The sequence below is a fragment of the Alligator mississippiensis genome, chromosome 3 (assembly GCF_030867095.1).
Source record: "Alligator mississippiensis isolate rAllMis1 chromosome 3, rAllMis1, whole genome shotgun sequence".
Classification (NCBI taxonomy): domain Eukaryota; kingdom Metazoa; phylum Chordata; order Crocodylia; family Alligatoridae; genus Alligator; species Alligator mississippiensis.
Genome location: NC_081826.1, coordinates 284,306,268 through 284,325,955, shown reverse-complemented (window position 1 = coordinate 284,325,955; position 19,688 = coordinate 284,306,268). Strand labels below are relative to the sequence as shown.

Below are 19,688 nucleotides of genomic sequence, written 5' to 3'. Positions count from 1 at the left end.
ACCACTGTGTCATTTTTTACAATTACAGTTAAGTTGATGCAACAGTAACCTGATACATGCTTCCTCACCCTTATTTTGGGAAGGTAAAATGGAAACTTCCAAATAGAAAAAAATATTCCCTTTTGGGAATAATGTACCTGTATTATGTGAACACTGATTATAAATTAGCAGAGGCTTATTACAAGCCAGCTCTGGATTTTCTTTTTAAAATGTACTTTCAGAAAGCCAAGGATGTTTTACGTAAATTTGACATTTTGAACTAATTAAACAAATGCAGTCTATGTTAAGTCTTCTGTTTTTAAAGATAAGCCAGTCCAGTTTTGAAATTTAAATGAAAGAAACATTGAAAAAGCTTTAGTTACTAGAATGACAAAATTAAACTTGGCAAAATTAATGAATTTTATTTACAAATACATGTACCAAGATTACAACAGAAACACACTCTGAAACTCCATCTCAACAAAAGCAATGATTTATTGATAATGACATTAAATGAAACAGATTGACAGTCTCTGGCTACGGTCAAGCAATTATCCAGGAGCTGGAGATAAACTGAAGATCTCATTTGATTGAAATAAGGCCTTCCAGTGTCTTTTCCATCTTAGTGACTCTCTCCTTTCTTGCCTACTACCTGATAAAAGAAAAATAGAAGATAACCACTAATGTATGTTTGCAAGTGCACAAAAAATGTAATAGCCCTTAGTAATTTAAGTGCTCTTAAATTTTCAACTATATTTATTATACAGCATGCATCTTAATGCTGGCAGTAGAGGGAGCTGTAAATCCCTCCTGGAATTAAGTTGGACATGGAATGCATGTGAGAGAATCCTGTTTTCTAGTATTAATCCAGATAGCAAAGCAAGATCTCTTTTGAGATGAGTTAGGAAATAGTAACTGCAATACAAAACAGCCCACACTATTAAAAATATACACCAAACAAGGTACATATGAAGGATTCACAGCCAAATACAATGTAAAAGAAAAATACTATTCTTGAAGACTGCAACAAGCCCCTCCCTTTTGTACTCGTACCCCAATTAGCTTTTCATTTCCTGCAACTAGGTATACATTAAAGATAGGAGGCTGATCAGGAATTTTTGCATTATAATGCAATTCAACACTGAAAAGTACCTAAAAATGGCACATAGGAGCCTCCCAGTTTTGCTTAATTACTGCTGTATCAAACACACTTAGTGTATGAGTAAGAAGCTTCCAATTCCAGATCTACAAACTTAAATCAGGAACCAGTCAAATTGGATTTTTTTCTTCTTGCACATCACCAGCACGTAATGACTTTTTGGAACACGGATTAGCCCTCCAATTTCTGTGCAACCCTGTTACCTCCATGCAGGTGGCACAGGGGCAGCTGACTGGACCTTAATCTTGTTTCTGCACAGAACGGAACAGAATCAGTCTTACTTGGCTAAGATGAGTCGACACGAGACATAGGGAGCAGATCCATTGTTAAGATGGAACCATTTTTACTCACTTTGCAGAGAAGCACTTTTAAATCTAGTGTCTTGTAACCCAAGACAGTAAGCGGTTATTAGCCATGGGGGGAGAGGAGTGGGAATAAACCGATTTAATAATCACTGTACCAGACTGGAAGATGGAACTTTCTAATATCAGTTTGGCCTCTTGATTTACAGATATGGCCCCATTTCTCCCTCTGAGTTGAAAATACTTACTTACCCAACAAGGTTTTGCCAGGAGTCCAATTATAAAAGGGTTTTGAAACTGTTAAATCCTATGTTTCTAATAAAGCCACATTGTTTAATAAGCCCAATTTTACACTTCATTACTTGAGATTATTATGAGCAATGGTGACACTGATATTTCTAAGAAGTAAAAATGTATTTTAATAAATTGACTCCTGGGGTAAAATGTGTTAATAGGATGGTTCTCACTGTGGTTCACTGGATCCTAAGGACAAGTCCTTGCCTGGCATGGTTCGTAAAGCTCCATCCTTTACTACTGGCTGAAATAATTCAACAAGGCAAACACGAGGAACTGACTTTTTCCCAGGATGTCAGTGAGGAACACAACCTACCCCACAATCTATGCCCGGTCTCACTCCTGCCCCCTCCTCAGCCCCCATGGGGAATAGCCAAAGGCTTTCACCACTCAGCTGCAACTGCTCTAGGAGACATGCTGACTGACCTACTTTGAAAAATGCTTGGAGATCTGATGGAAAGAGCTACGTAAGAGCCATCATCTCCTCCTCCTCCAAAGAGCTGATGGTCAGGAGTGTGTTTACAGAGTTGTGAGGCCTAGTGCTTAAAGCTAGAACAATTCCAGTCCAGAACATAAAATCCAAAAGTGCAGAAAAGAAATAGTCTATTTACTTGGGTTAAGTTTCCATTAAGTCAAGTTAAAAATATAAGATTAAACTTGGCGAATAAGTGATAGAGTAATATTTATTGTTTGGTTGTGTTTCTTAAGCACCAAGCAGTGTTCAGATATGCATTAAGCACAAAAACACCAATATATTAAAGATTAAAAGATGTTAGCGGGTATATAACATCAATCAAAAAATAAATCTATACCAGTCAGAGGTGGAAATTGTCAACACTCCCATGTGTATTATCTGCAAAAGTTAAGCACGCCAGTATGGATATTTTGTCATCATGGGCCAAAGAGGTTCATTTGCTCCCAATCCAAATACAGAACAGCTGTAAGAATTTACACTACACAAATACTGCTATTCTTTCCATGAGCATTTAGTCTATCTCCCTGTCATTGTTTTTAAGATAACCCACATGGCAGTTGCTTGTTAAGATTTCAGATCTGAATAAAACTATGCAATTCTAACCTAATGCAAAATGTTTGGAAATAAAATTAAAAAAAAAAATCAAATTCCCTGACCACTTCACAACAGTCTAAAAACAGCAGGGAGTCGCTTGAAATACTGTATTTACGAAAAATGCTAACCAACTAGTCAATTTATGTAGTGTGCTCAATTTGTACATTTTGAAGCAGAAATCAGAAATTAAGAAGCAAGGTTATCCTTACCATTGACAGAAATAATATGGTATGATGATGTAATTATTATACCCCATTAAATTCACATAAAAAGAAAGAAAAGGAAGTACAATACTTTGCAGTCTTTTACAAGCTGCATCTCAAACTGCTTTGAAGAATGAAATACAAGACAGAGCATGTTACACAAAACAGGTGGAAAAATGCTTCATGGCAGCTAGTTTTAAGGATAACAAAAGAATGGAAATCAAAAAGCAAGGTGATAAAAGATCACATTTTTAAGATAGGATATCAAAAAAAAAATAGTTGATGAGAAGGAGACACACGGGAAGGCTGTTCCAGATGACAGAAGCTGCAGAGGAGAAGGCTCTTGTACCACTGGTGAGAGTATGGGAAAGGAGAGACAGGTACTAGATGAGCAGAGGAAGCAAGAAGGGGAGCAGTGTGAGACAAGATCAATTACAAAAATTATAATTCTTCTGCATTTTTAGTTCTTTGGGTTTGGGAAGTTAAGCTGAAAAATAAACAAACAAAATGTTACAAGAAGCAGCTAGGAGTGCAAATGAGTAGCATTGAGACAAAAGAAAAAGTTATACTAATTCAAGGGGGGAAGGGGTAGAGGGAAAGGGGAGAGGAAAATTTTTTCACATGCATAAGTCCCCACCCTAAAACAGGTGCTTGCAGACATTAAAAAAAAACTAAACCAAAAGAAACCCCAAAGAAAAATGTTGCTTTACTTTAAACTCCGCATGTTCCCATGCCGAGCCCCATGCATGCCCATAAGAGGTAACGCATTACTTTAATCTGGCTCCGCTGCATCTGAAGAAATCATGCACATTAGTGGGGCTATTTTGGTACTTCTAGCTACAGCTGATTCAATCAGCTATTACATAAAAGTGCCAAAAAGCCTGGCTGAAGCACTGGATCTTTACAGATGATGTGGAGGCAGGTTAAAGTAACGTGCTGCTTCTTCCAGTAAAGAGCACTTAAAAAAAAAATAAAATCTGCAAGCAGCCTATGTTACTTGTTGTAAAGGTTCTTCTTCTGTTAATTAACTATTAACTTCTGTTAATAATGAGTATAACAATGCACAGTAGGTTAAAAGCATATTTGATATCAAATAAAAGTTTATTTAAAAAAAAGCCTGCAAATTCATCACAAGATTCAGTAACAAGTTACCTAAACTCTAGGGTACTAATAAGGAAATAAAATAAACCCACATCCTTGAAACATTTACTGCTTTTACTGGTCTGGTTAACAGGGCAATTTGGCCTAGAAAGTGTGTGGTATAAAACATTTTAAAATTCATCAGCTACAGTAATTTAGTCTTCATAACAGATTGAGTAGTTCACACTAATACGCACGTCATGCTGGTAGAAACGTAAAATCTAAAGTACCAACATATCCATGATGTTTGATTCCCATTACTACCACACATCTTACACCACTTTTATAAAGATGGCCATTAAAGCAAGCAAACAAAACGTTTTTGTTTTTTTGTTTTTTAATAATGCAGTGAATTCAAAGAAAATTCAAGTAAATTTACTCTCTGGCTGCTCAGGACCACTCTACTTAGCAAGGGCAAAAGTTCTCTCCCATCTCCCCTGCCACTCACTCACTTTCTGCACTCACAATAATTCAGTGCATCTAGTTTTTACTAGAAAATTGTTTGAAGTCAAGTTTACACTTCTCACAGGCTACAGTTCAGTTGTGAAAAGAGAAGCAGTAGCTACTCCTTCAGAAGGAGTGATTTGTTTGGTATTGTTTTGTTCAATTGACTGTAAATGAATAACTGGATCCATGTATTCCAACAAACTCCTGACATCTTTGAGATGCTTTCGCTAGTGGCTCTGCTGATTTTCAGAGTAAAACGTACACCACACTGGATGTTTTAAATACTGGCCACCTTTTTGGGGCAAACAAATTAACTGATTGAAAGCATGTTTGTTGTTAATAATACTAGAAATAAGATTACCCTTGCTTGACTATTATTTAAGTTAAAAAAAAAAAAGTATTAGGACAACAGATGATGAGGTGAAATGAAAAGAAGAGGGAGGAGTATTTTTTAATCAGGAACAGAATTTATGAGAATGTGAAGACCTACTACATAACTATTTCTATAACTATAAAATTAGATGAAAAGTGAGGGGCAGTTAGAGCCAAAGTTAAGACTAGTGAGTGAAGCAGAGATGAAAATAGGGAGGTGTAATGAAGGTAACTGCGCACAGGAGATGGAACCAAAAAAGATTTAGTTAAACTTTATTCAGTATATTTTACCAACGAATAAAAATAATTTCCAGCACTACATTAATAGAACAGTATGGTTTTGCAGTTAAATTGTAAAAAGACTGTCATAAATAGGTTAGAAACAACAGAGGAAGATTTAAATCTTCCAGACTGATTATATACATACAAGAGATACATAAAATCTTGATGCCTATCTTGCTGCGGTCATCTGATCCCAGCAGTCTTTCCTGCCCAAGTGCAGGGGGACTGGAGTTAATGATCTGTACGGTCCCTTCCAGTCCCTAACATCTATGAAACTATGAAAATCCCACATATCAAGTAAACTATTTAATGAATGTAAAAAATATATATTTGGGAAATTAAAAGGGGGGGGGGGCGTGAGGGGATTCACGTTTGTCTGCAGCCAATAAACCCAGTTCCCTGAGCCTCTATTCAGAAGTTATGTGCCTCAGCCCCGAACCATTTTCACTGCCCTCAATGGACTCTCTCCAATTTGTCCACACCCTTTCTGTAGTGGAGGTCCCAAAACTGAACATAATACTCCAGATGTGGCCTCACCAGTGCTGAACAGAGGGGAAGAATCACTTCCCTCAATCGTCTGGCAACACTAATACTAATTCAGCCCAGTATGCCAGTAGCCTTCTTAGCAACGAGGGCACACTGGTGACTCATATCCAGCTTATTGTCCACTGTAAGCCCCAGGTCGTTTCCTGCAGACCTGATTGCTTAGGTCTCTCTGAACCCCAGCTTTACCCTCCAGCGCATCTACTACTGCCCCCAGCTTAAAACTGTTCTGAATTAGTCCTTTTAATTCATTTTCTCATTTTATGTGTTCAACTTTATGTTCCTTTGATAATGGTATATTTAAGTTTCCTAGACCTTTCTAAATAGAAGCCACATAGGGACACAAATATACTCCTCTGCTATTATAAAGTATGCATGCCTTCTACTGCATCACATACATGTACAAGCGAGTGGAACTGGCTGAGTATTTACCAACACCTACAGGAGCTTTTCTAGGTTTAAAAACCTGAGCTTCACAGAGCCAGGAACTGATGTGTAGATTCCCCCAACCAAACCAGAGTTTTTTCAAGCTGCTTGTTCTAGGTGCTTTTGCCATTTTATCAAGGACAAAGAGTGTGGATTCAGAGTATATGACTGCATTGAAAAGATCACTGGAAGCTACTCATAAAATAACATACAGGCTTAAAGGTTAAGATGCACCAGTTGGGCAAGGCTCTGCAAATGTGCAACCTTAAACTGTAAAACTTAATGTTTTCATTAAACTTCATTAAAAACTTTTAATGAAGTTTTCTATTGTGGAAGGTCAGTCCTACCAGTGAAGTTTGAAACTCTTCCCTGAACAAACGTTCACCAATGAGGATTGTTCATGTGTAAAATGCAGTTCTTATCATTTATAGGTAAAAAAACAAAAAACAAACAACAACAAAAATCCCCTTGGTGTTTTTAAAATCCTGCAGGTCCAGTTTTAGCTTTCAACTCAAATCCATTTCCTTTAGCAGTTAATGCTTCCCTTCGAATGGAGACCAAGTCTACAAAGTTTCACTATAAAAAATATTTCCAGAATCTTGTGAAATTCTGAAGGTCATAATAAATATTGACCACATTCTTGACAGCAGTCACTACCCTGCTGTGATACTACTACAAGTCACGGAGGAAGGAGGAATCGAAATGTTTTAAAAAATTGCCATTTTCACTGAGTAATCGAGACACTTCTGATATTATGACACTTCTAATCTACACATTTCTTCTCCTTTTAACAACTGAAATGAAAAGATTGCATTAAGCCACTATAAGTTGTAAATCCAATCACTCCTAGTACATTTATTAAGACAGCTTTTTTAGCGAGTCTTTTCAGGTTTTGCTATAAGATAAAAACTGTCAAACTGTTAAACTCCAAATAGTTTTTTTTGCAGGAACCTATTTAAAGCAATGGGATACAAGTTTATCAATAAATCCTTGCAAGAGTTTTATCAAAGGTTTCCAAGAATAGGACTGGAAGGTTTATCAAGACTCTTAAATAAATGAAATCTTGGCAAATAGGAGCCCTTAACTTCTTATGCCAAACATACTTGTTTAAAGGAATTATGTTGTGAGTGTAACTGTGATGTTATCACCTTAAAAAGTTTAACTAGTTCACTGACAGAAGACAAGTAATTTTATCTAGTTAGTCTGAGATGGAGATGAGCTATTTATAACTCTTTCACCTTATCTCAAGTTAATTGCCTATTAAGGATTCTTTTCATTAAGATTTCAAAATCCCCATTTTCAGTTTGATTGAGGCTCTCCAGGAGCAGATACCAAAGAATAGCTTGATAGAACTTCCTTAGGAATAAAATGTTTTTAAGTTATACTAGAAGAACTGAAAAATTACATTATGAAATTGCATAAGGATTAAATACACTGGTTAGTGTAAAAGTAGAAGCTCTCATATGCCTGCTTAATATTATCAATAAGACAAAATTGTCTGGTCCAGATTCTTTTCAGCTGACTCCTGCTTTCTGTTTTCCTCTGTGCAATGGTATTTCTAGAAACTGACCACCATGAAGACATATGACAATACCCCATTTGAAACACTCTGCAAATATTAAAAATGATTTTTGCATCTATTCCTCAACTGGTTACTGCTTCTGTTTATCTTTCTCATGCTCTTATTTTATATTGCTGGAGTGTTCCAATGTAATGATAGCCACACACTTTATAAATAGTATCAGAGTAAGCACTTCAGTTTAAGATAAATAGGTGTTCTGAAAGGTGCAAGAGTTACTTTAAGTCAAGATGTGGAATTATAAAATATCAACTAAAGTGGATCTTTCAATTAATGACATTTTAATTAAAAACTTAAAATCTACATTTCAAAATTAACACCACTTACTCGCTTGAAGTCATTCATATTTGTTGCCTGGACTGGAGTTCCAATAAACGTAAAATATGTAATTCTTGTTGTTTCTTCATCACCATGATTTGATTGGACAAATAACTAACAAAGGACAAAACAACAGATGTAATATATGCAAATAGTCTTTCCCTTACGAGAGGCATTGCCATTTCCCCAAATTTTTAGAAACAGCGAGGCCAGGACAGCAAATAACTTCAGCAGTGCAATCCAAATTCAGACTCTTCCTCACCGCCCCAACCCCTTTAAAAGAAAGATTCCTGCCATCATGTTGCAAACACAAGGGAAATCAGTAGCTGGCAACATGGGAATTTCTTCCAGTATTTGGTATTTGCTAAATTCAGGACCAATTCAATATGGAAATCATACTTTAAAATTATTTTCAACTACCACAAAGCTGATTTTTCCTCTAAGGCAGTGGTTCTCAACCTTTTTAGAGAGCCAAGGCACCTTGGATAAACTTGAGGTACCCCTCTGAAGATGCAAGCTCTTAGTTTTCACTCTTTTTTGATCATAGAAAAATAAAGCAGCTTTTCTGTTGCAAAGAACTCAGAAAGACACTAACTACAATTTTCTGTTGGATATTGGTTTAATTTCATGAATCATGTTTGTGCTAAAATTGTGTGGAACCTTATGGCATTTTTGAAAGGGCATCAAGGCACCTGGGGTGGGCACCTTGGTTGAAAACCATTGCTCTAGGGCCTGAATAACCTGAAAGGACAGAATCTGGGCTAGTAAGAGCTATGAAGAAATCTAACTGTAGGAGGACAGAAGCAGCAGAACGGAGGATAGGACACTGTGCTGAAGTGTGGTAATATATTGGATTGGTGTCTTTGATTATTCTGATTAATACTGAGGACCCTGCAAGTACTTGTATGTAGGTTAACTTCAAGACAATGAATAACCCTATAGATGCAACAGGACTGTTCACACTCACACAATTGCAGGTCTGGGGATTATACTTGTACTCAGTGATTTGATGCAACTAGAATCAGATTTGGTTAATATTCTTAGAGGAGTGGTAGCCAACTGACGGCATATGATACAAGTGGCAAGGACAGCCTATGCGTGTTACATATAGCATTATTAGGGAGAGCACAGGCAGCCTCAGAGAGAGGCTGGCAGAAAGGGCAGATAGCAGAAGTCAGAGCAGCAGATCAGCTAGGAAGCACAGGGCAGAACGCAGAGCAGCAGACTGGGCAGAGGATGGGAGTAACACAAAGTTGGGGGTAGGGCTAATTTGTGGAAGCCTGTCTCAGGGTATGGACATATGAAGCAGTTTCAAAAGGGGAATATATCAAAAGGGCAGCAGCTGGTGACTTGTATCACCTGTGTGTAGACAAGCTGGGAATGATACAAATGCAGTAAAACCACTCTGGATGAAGCAGTGTTAAAAGCCTGAGCTTTTTTGCTACATTAGTATCACTCCAGGCTTGTTCACATACAACTATTAAAATGAAACAACCATTGACCTTTGAAGCAACTCCAAAATGTATGGGTGTCCGTACCCTCTTAAGGAAACCTTCAAATGGTACACTCAAGGACAGGATATAATTCAGACAAATGTTGGTGTCAACCCTTTCCTTTTAAGCTGTTCTAATCCGCTCCCACAAATGAAACTTAAAGGAAGTGAGTTTTATTAAGTATACAGTCAGAGATAATCCAAGCATGGTGCAGGGCCTGGGACAAATCATCCTGCTCCTGGACACGAGGAAGCCAGCAGCGGATTTGCCCGGGGGGGGGAGGGCTGGGCAGCTGGACACGCTGAATTTGGCGGGGGGGGGGGGGGGGGGGGGGCGGCGGTGCACCAAGTGGTCACCGCGCCGCTCTGCCCAGCTCCACGGGTATTTCATAGTTCCACAGGATGTTCCTCAAGTAACACTTGAGAAGATAAACTTACAAGTACATATATGAATCCATGAATCTGGAAGAGGACCATTGGACATTATCAAGCAGTGGATATGAGCAAGATGTCAGAAGGGACAAAGAAACATCACTATGCATCAAAGAAGGTGTTATACAAATTTAATTTGAAAACTTTTCAGGTGAGCTGTAGGGTCCCATGAAAGTACCCTGGATCTCGTTAAGCATAATTCTGTACAAGTGTTTTGCTTGTTCTACGTTGGCCTCTGAGACTACTTACTGAGATGATTTATCTTTGATATTGTGGCTTCAGTAAAGCATTATATTCTAGGTATCTGGCATGGTATGACTATGTCTAGCCTTCATTAAACAGAGACTGTTGCCATTCATTTTCTTAAGGGATGGACTGGGTAACAGAGTTGAAGATTCCAGACAAGACAAATGAGGTTCAATAGCAGGTTGCAAGTAGTCATTAGAAATAAAAAGTACTATGTAATAATGGAAAGAGGAAGATAAACAGAAATTATATAATTAGAAACTATGAAGTATAGAAACAAGATAAAGGAATTTAACAGTGGGGAAAAACAGAGCTGATACACCTAAGGAAAACAGAGAATTAAATATATTAAAAACCTAAAAAAATCCTTTACAGTAATAAGGCCAATTATAGATAGAAAACAAAATTGTTCACATACAATGAAATAGACTTGAATAAATATTTCTGATCTGTATTTGGAAAGGAAGAGAATGATTTACACCTATGACACGAGGACAGGCCTCCTAGTCCATTATTCATAGATGCTAGGGTCGGAAGGGACCTCAATAGATCATCGAGTCCAACCCCCTGCATAGGCAGGAAAGAGTGCTGGGTCTAGATGACCCCAGCTAGATGCCTAGCTAACCTCCTCTTGAAGACCCCCAGGGTAGGGGAGAGCACCACCTCCCTTGGGAGCCTGTTCCAGACCTTGGCCACTCGAACTGTGAAGAAGTTCTTCCTAATGTCTAGTCTAAATCTGCTCTCTGCTAGCTTGCAGCCATTATTTCTTGTAACCCCTGGGGGCGCCTTGGTGAATAAAACCTCACCAATTCCCTTCTGTGCCACCGTGATGAACTTATAGGCAGCCACAAGGTCGCCTCTCAACCTTCTCTTGCGGAGGCTGAAGAGGTCCAGGTGCCCCAGTCTTTCCTCATAGAGCTTGGCCTGCAAGCCCTTAACCATACAAGTGGCTCTTCTCTGGACCCTCTCCAGGTTATCCACATCCCTCTTGAAGCGTGGTGCCCAAAACTGCACACAGTACTCCAACTGCGGTCTGACCAGCGCCCGATAGAGGGGAAGTATCACCTTCTTGGATCTGTTCGTCATGCATCTGCTGATGCACGATAAAGTGCCATTACCTTTTCTGATGGTTTTGTCACACTGACGACTCATGTTCATCTTGGAGTCCACTAGGAGTCCAAGATCCCTTTCCGCTTCCGTGCCACCAAGCAGGTCATTTCCTAGGCAGTAGGTATGCTGGACATTTTTCCTCCCTAGGTGCAGCACTTTGCATTTCTCCTTGTTGAATTGCATTCTGTTGTTTTCTGCCCATATGTCCAACCTGTCCAGGTCTGCTTGTAGTTATTCCCTGCCCTCCGGCGTGTCCACTTCTCCCCACAGTTGTGTGTCATCTGCAAACTTGGATAGAGTACACTTCACTCCCTCGTCCAAGTCGCTGATGAAGACATTGAAGAGTATTGGTCCAAGGACCGAGCCCTACAGGACCACACTGCCCACACCCTTCCAGGTCGACACCGACCCATCCACTACGACTCTCTGGGTGCGACCCTCCAGCCAATTCGCCACCTACCGGACTGCGTAGTCATCCAAGTCACAGCCTCTTAACTTGTTTACCAGTATGGTGTGGGATACCGTATCGAAGGCCTTCCTGAAGTCTAAGTATACGACATCAACCCCTACTCTTATGACCAGATTACAAAACGCCTGGACGCAGAATAGACTAGATTAGTCAGGCATGATCTACCTGCTATGAACCCGTGCTGGTTTCCCCTCAGCATAATTTGTCCTGCCGGGCTCTCGCAAATGTGAGCCTTGATAATTTTTTCAAAGACTGCCTAGGATGGAGGTGAGACTGACTGGCCTATAGCTGCCTGGGTCCTCCTTCCTCCCCTTCTTGAAAATGAGGACCACACTGGCTCTTTTCCAGTCCTCTGGGACCTGGCCGGAGTAGTAGTAGCTAGGAAGGGTATTAAAGTGACATCTACCAGAAATAAGCAGTTTTAAATCAATGGATTTGATGACATGCACCAAAGAACAGCTGGCAGAGGAAATCTCTGGTCTCATACTAGTATTTCATAAACCTCTGAATACTACAATTTTAGAAATGCAAAAGACCAAGTACTGACACAATGTTAGCACCCTCCCAAAAAGGATGAGCAGGATGATCAAGGTAAACTTAATGTTGTTAGTCTGACTTCAATTTCAGAAAAGATAAGATTCCAGCACCAGTGATGAGGTTTTCTGTAAAAATAAATGTGTCTGACATGAATGGACTTAATTTCAAAATTAAAATTACGAGTTTGGTTGAAAGAGAAACCATAGACACATTACTTCTGTAAAGACTTTGACTTAGGTCTGCATGAACTTCTGATTAATGACGGCATTATAGTGTGTCAATAAACTGAACATTAGCTAGAGTAAGAACTAGTTAAATGAAAGATCTCAAAAAACAGTCATCAACAAGGTGTATATTAGCAAGGTTTCCCCAGAGATCAATACTAAGTTTGACACATGCAACACTTCATAAACATTTTGGAAGTAAGTATAAAAAAGTTACTGCTGATGGAAAAACCTGTGAATGACAAAAATCTGTAGGAAGTCCTACAAATCAACTTGGACTTCCTAGAACGAGCCCAATTCAAACAAAAAGCATTTAGTAAAACCTAATGCAAGATCATACTTCTAAACACAAAGAATGCAGGACAAGCCTATAGAATTGGAAAATGTATCTTGAAAAGCACTGCCTGAAGAAATCTAGGGTTCACAGTGGATAAACATGCTGATGAATTTGGAGCATAAAAATCTGCCAGAGAGCTAATACAATCCTCTACTTTTTTTTTTTTTTTTTTTTAATAAAGTGGTACCTCCATATAAAAAAAAAAAAAAAAAAAAAGAGAGAAAAAACCCAAAGAAAATGGTAAAAAGAGACACAATAATGATTTAGAGTCTGGAGAAAATGCCTTGGAGAGTCTAAAGAACTTGATATGTTCAGCTTAGCAAGAAGTGACTGAGATAATGACAACAGAGTATTAGTATCTGCAAAAGGGGGAAGTCTGGCATACTATATTACTTTTAAAAAGCAAAGACATGCACAGAAAGTAATGATGGCTGGGAGCTCAAATCAGACAGAAAATTCTGTCTTTATTTTAACAGTGAGGGTTGCAGTTCTGAGCTCCACATTTTAGGCCACATCAGGAGTTCTGGTGAGCTGTTGCAGGCTTGGGAGGGAGGCACGAAAGAGGGCAGTGCTGAGCCAGCACAGTGGGGGAAAGGGGCAACTGATGAGCCTTGGGGCCCATCTGCCCCAACACCCACCGCCAGGGGTGTCTGACAGAACAGGCAGGTGTGGTCTCCAACAAGACTAGCCTGGGACCCCTTCTGAAAGGCCATGCTAAGCCAGGTGAACTGAATGGATCCACAGGGACCTGTGAGCAGTGTCTGGGTGCAGGACAGGCAGGGCTGGGATTGTGGGGCACTAACAGCATGGGGCTGCAGCTCGGGGAAGATCCGTGATCCGCTCCCTACATGTCCCCGTGACAGGCACCAGTTCTGCAGGCAGGCATGTGTGGGGAGTGTATTAGGGCTATGCCCTAGGCTCCAGCCCTGCACTGTAACCTTCCTGCAATCCCAGCCACAGCCCTGCTCCCCACCTGTGTGCCTAAGGCCACACTCCATCCATCTGGCTGAGTGCACCCTGCCTGAAAGGGTCCTGGGCCAGTCCATATGGAGACCCCACCTATCTGGCCACTCCATCTAGTGTCCCCAGGCAGCAGCAGCCAACCAAAATGAGCTGCTGCGGCACAGACTGCCAGGAAACTGATTAAGGCCACTGTGCCACCCCTATCCCACTGCATGCCCAGGTACAACTGGCTGCATGAGCCACAGCCTGGGCTTCTCCCCATTCCTGGGCCAGGTGGAGCCAAGGGACCCACTGCAGGCCAGATAGAACCCCTTGACAGGCTGGATCTGGTCTGTGAGCTGTGTTTTGCCCACCCCTGCTCCAGAGGCAGATGAAAAAAAATGATAAAGGGGCTTGATGGCAAGGAATATGAGAAAGGGTGAGAGAACTAGACATGCTTAACTTGAAGAAAAGGCAATCAATGGAAGATGTAATAGCAGCCCTCAAATGAAATGCTGCTGTAAAGATGATGGAGCAGCACCGTTTCCTTTGCTGCAGAAGGCAGGACACAAAGCAATAGCTTTAAATTGCAACAAAGCAGATTTAAATTAGACCTCCAAGAAGAACTCCATTCCTGTTAAAACAATGAAGCAGTGGAATAGACTGTCCAGGAAAGCTGGGAAGTCTTCTTCATTGGCTATTTTCAAGAAGAGGTTGGATAAGGATTAGATAAGGATGATTTAAGAGCATCGTATCTGCACAGGGTTGGGTCAGATTGCCTATGAAGTCCCTTCCAGTCCTGGGGGTCTATGAACCTGAGCTGGTCATTAATACACAGATATTCTGGACTGTCATCGGCCTTATTAAAATCTTTAATTCAATCTTCAATTTTGCCCTAAATGTTTTGAGAGTTTTGTATTACTGTCTATATGAAACTTGGGAGAGAAAGCTTTACTTACAGTTACACTGTTAACATTCTGAAACTTTACATAGCGAAGTGGGATAATACCATCCTCTTTAATGTCATCTGGTGTTAGTTCCAGGGCTTGGGTTGGTTCACTTCTCTCTGCCTCTTCAAAATCCATTGACCGTGGGAGGTTTATAAAGATTTTTACATACTTAGGACCTTGACCTGTGTTAAGAAATTTTCAATTTTAAGTAACAGAGCCACTTTTTACAAATATAAGATTCCAAAAATATTTTCGGTCAGACAATATTGGTTTGTTATATACTACCACCTGGTGGTAATTTAATTCTTTTTTTTACTTTGCCGCCTAAAAAAGAAATAATATAGTTTAGTAATTATAGCTTCATCTTAAATAATTTTTAAGCGTGTTCCCCTTTCATACCATGCACTGTCAGTACAAGCACCTGTGACCTATCAAAAACAAAGATGTTTTAAACTACATGCAATAAAGAACGGGCAAGGTTACTCGACTGATTACTTCTTCCATTTTATTAACCCCTGTTTTTAGTATTTCAGTAAAGATGCTGAGGGATTTCCAGAGGGCACTGGAATCCAGGGACAATGCTGCCAAAATTAGTTGCCTTTGCTGTGACAATGTGGTATTTACAAATAATAATCATACTGCTCAGAAAACAGGTACTGCAGCAATTAGGTTTTGGATATTTAAAAGTCTAGTTAAAATCTGGACACCCACTAAAAACTGTATAAAATGGAAACTAATTGGGAACAAGTTTATTGTGTGAACAAACAGATGCACATTACTCACCATTATCTGGTCCTTGAAGCTTCATAGAATAAAGCTTGACAGGCTGATTAAAAGCTACAGTAATAAGCAGCTGTGGAAAAAAAAAAAAAAAGGATGAGGCATTTCTGAATCCAGGACACTTTCAAACAGAAAGCAATAGTTAATTAAATGAAAATAAGTGAAAATTCTTATTAATTCACAGGAAATAGCAGAAATGTGAATCCTTCCGTAAAACAATTAAAACATGACTATCATTTAATAGTGCTCAAGCAAAAAGCCTTCACTGAAAGCCATTTCACCAGAAACTTGAAGCTCGTAGTCAGAGGCAAGAGTAAGTAGGTAGCTAAAAATCAGAGTCCTAAACCTAGAAAAATCTTGCTCGTGGTATCTGATTAGGCTCATACTTTTGGGTAGCTCCATATCTAGATGCTACATCTAAGGTGCCTAAGAGTGGCCCTGTAGACATCCAAAAACAACACCCACAAGTTTTCAGGAATGAAAAGCTTGAAGCCTAAAGGTCAAGATAACCCCAACACATTTCATTCCCTGAAAGGCTCCAGACAATTTAGGATTCTGTTGATAATACCAAGTGCATTTTAAAGTATTTGCTCTATGTTTTCAGTGTATCTAAAAGTTTATTTCTACCCTTTTTTTGAAACTTCATAGGTAGGGTAAAACTAATTTACTCCTTACCTCCTTTTAAAAAGATACTGTGAATTGAAAAACAAAACTGTTTTACTATTTTAATTCTATGATGTTAATGTTTTAACTGTCTTCATAGCTGGCTGTTGTAAGGTTGCTGGTAAATGCTTTGGTACTCAGCATATTGGTTTAACCAAAAACAGAAAAATGAGAAAAGCTATTACAGTTTTCTCACACAGTTTTTACTTATTTCTCCTTCCCCTTAAACTTTTGGCTTCCATAAGCCAACAAGAATGAAATAACTGTTAGCCAATACACAAAGGAAAACCTGTTTTTGTGAAGGAGATATTCTAAATTGCAAGACACACATGGACAAAGAAAGCCCTCCAGCTCCAATCTCCCATAGCATACCTGCTCATCGCAGTCTGATTCCAGATAGGTAGAGTCTTTACGTAAACAGTTATCAAACCCATGCTCGTCACTTTCGTTAAGACATTCACAGCCGGATTTATTAATAAATGGCATTAAATCCATCTGAAAGAGAGTGTGTTACTAAGTACCTGAAAGGCAACTCACTCAACAGCACTAGTATTTGTCAACTAGTAAAACTTCTCATCAAGAAAAGAATGAAATCTAAAGAAACAGTATTTCTCTCTTCCCCAGTTTTTAAAACAAAAAGACAACCTTATTACGAAGGCATTACAGTAAGACCATATTCATCTGATATCTGATAGTTCAAGGTATTGGATACCTCAAAACTATTGTCACTCCCCATCTGAAAGGATAGGTTTTTGTATGTCTTATCATGCAAATAATTTGAAATGATTCCTTTACAGCTGAAGCTGTTTTCCGGTCCCTTAGACCAGGAAAGCCTCATTAATTTGAAACGCAGGGAACCAAAAAATACCAACTTTGAAATACTTTAAATAGGTTCAATATAAATGTATGAATAGTAATTTGTATGCACCTAAATTCCTATGGGGATGTATAGACTTAGTTCACCTTGGGGGCAAGACTGGGGTTGGAGGGACCAGGGATAACTCCTCACTTTATTCTTATCAGTTAGTAAGTCCTGCATGTGAATGAACTAAGTCGGTATATACCCATAGTAATTTATATGCATGTAAATTCCCACGTGTACATTTATTCTGAACACATTTATTTCAAAGTTGCTAATTTTTTGTCCCCCACATTTCAAAATTTACAAGGTTTTTACTGTACATCCACTGTATGAATTGTATAAACATTCTCCTCCCATTTACAAGATTTGTAACCACACATTCCCTGGAATATATATTTACTAAGATCTTAGTCAGGGAAAAGAGAGTTATCAGAGGCTGTGTTCTGACTTCTTTATCAAACCTGTATCCCCAAAACTTTTTTGAAATGCAGTTTCAAGGCAGGAATTATAACTTAAGTTTTAATGATCTTGTAGGAAAATCCAGAAATACACCTCTTCAAAGATAAACCATACACCATAATAGAACAGTCTAGTAACACTTGGAGCAATATACTCCAGGCTCCATCTGCAAAGCTAATCTTGTTATCTTTCACATGGAGGGCTAGGGAAAAAAAAAAAAGAAACTGCTAGTTTCATAAAAGGCTTTGATGACTAGACAGCACACATTTCCAGCAGGTTTGGTATTTAATGAAGACTTATCAGGTGTTAAGAATTCCCCAGCCTTTTTGAGAACAGCAAAGAACAACAATTGCTTCATTTACTGTATACCAGATTTCTTCATAGCTGAGCTCTCTTATATAAAGAATCTTGCTAAGGTTCTTCACCCTTTACAAAGTATGAAGAGAGAACACCAACAGGTTACCATTAGGCTACAACTTGTGGCTGAAGACATGATCTACGCTGCAGTGGGCAAAATATGGCCCGCCAGGAGATTTTATCCAGCACAAGGCAGGACTCCACCCAGCCCAAGTGTATGGGGCAGCCTGGGCTGCAGTGCGTGTGGCCGTCCCATTGCCCCCAGGCACAGAGGTGCCACCTGGGGCAGAGCACAGCCTGACCTATCCCTGCACATGGCTCTCGGGCAGGCCAGGAGCTGTAGTCCATAGGGCTGGGTGGTACAGTGGTTGGACTCATCTTCCTGGTAGCACCTGCAGTGGTGGCTCGCTTTACCCTCACACTTCTGGCTGCTGCTGCCAGCTTGTCTGCCGTCAACAGACGCAGCCTTGCTGATCAGGCACCCCAAACCATCTGCCTTGCACCTACTGCCTGGGGTGCCAGATGGAGTGGACAGGGTGTCCATGGAGACCAGGCTGGGACCTCATGAGCAGGCACACTCAGCTGGGCAGATGGGATGGGGCTGCAGGCAGGCAGGGAGCGGCATCTGGGAACAGGAACAGGCAGGCAGCGATCATATCGTGGGGCAGGTACAGCAGAGAGCCACGTCCCAAGGCAGAGTTGTGATCTGCTCCCCACATGCCTCTGCCCTGGCCCTGGTCCTATGATCCCAGGCCTACCCACCGGTTCCACTCCCTGCCTGCTCGCAGCCCCATCCCATCCACCTGGCTGAGTGAACCCTGCCTGTGGGGGTCCCAGCAGTCTCCGGTGAGACTCTACCCACGCACCTGCTTCATCAGGCACCCCGAGGGGCGGATGCGGGACAGATAAGCCCAGATAGGATCAAATGCCATCTCTCTGGCTGCCTCCCCACCCGGGGGTGGTGTAAACAGCTGTGATGCAGGGCTAAAGCTAGGTCAGCACCCTCCCCCCTGGTTGAACAGCTCACGAAGACTCCTGAAGTGGCCCTCCAGCCCAAGTAATTGCTCAACCTGGTCTACATTTTTCCACACATTTACTTAGCATTTATGGTTTCAAAACAAAATATGTCCTAAAGACAATATATATTAGGTTCCCCTCCAACAGCCCTAGATGAAAAAAAACTAAGTGCCTGGAAGTGCTGCTCCCTGCCTGCTTCCCACTGCTCCCTGCCACTCAGCTGAGAAGTGGGGACAGCAATTTAAAAGCTAGAGGGATCAGGTGTTTGGTTTGGGCAACACCTCTGCATCCCCAGCTCTGAGGCCTTTCAGCTTCTCCTTGCCATCCACAGTGCCCAGGTGACTCAGAGCACAGCAGGATGAGGCAGCATGCTGTGTCACTGCAGCAAGTCTTGTGAACCTTACCACCATGACAAAATATCCCTGCCTTATCCTGCACTCAAACGCCAGAGTAAGAAGCAGGCAGGGAGCAGCTAGCAGCTGCCCCTCCTTCCCCTCCCAGTCTATGGGTTGAGGATAGCGACTGCCCCCCCGCCCCACATCCCTCTACCTTCCTCCAGACCGATGACTCCAGTCTTGCGAAGGCATGGGAGCGATTCTGCCAGATCAACTCCTTTTGGTCCTGAAGAGGAGTTAAAAGCCAAGGGAAACTGTGCAGCTATTCAGTCTCCTGGGAGATGGGAGCAATTTAACCTAAGT

General features: G+C 40.5%; 1 protein-coding gene across 1 annotated transcript in view; it reads right to left on the bottom strand.

Moving 5' to 3' along the window:
- Nucleotides 1-375: 375 nt before the first annotated feature.
- Nucleotides 376-19,688, bottom strand: part of TXNL1 (thioredoxin like 1) — a 28,759-nt gene continuing 9,446 nt past the window's right edge. Inside the window, exons 4-8 of the mRNA XM_006272608.4 lie at nt 16,668-16,790; nt 15,636-15,705; nt 14,862-15,034; nt 8,123-8,227; nt 376-631 (exon numbers count right to left, since the gene is read on the bottom strand). Of these exons, the coding sequence (XP_006272670.1) occupies nt 602-631; nt 8,123-8,227; nt 14,862-15,034; nt 15,636-15,705; nt 16,668-16,790 (501 nt within the window). The 3' untranslated portion in view covers nt 376-601. The remainder of the gene's footprint in view (nt 632-8,122; nt 8,228-14,861; nt 15,035-15,635; nt 15,706-16,667; nt 16,791-19,688) is intronic.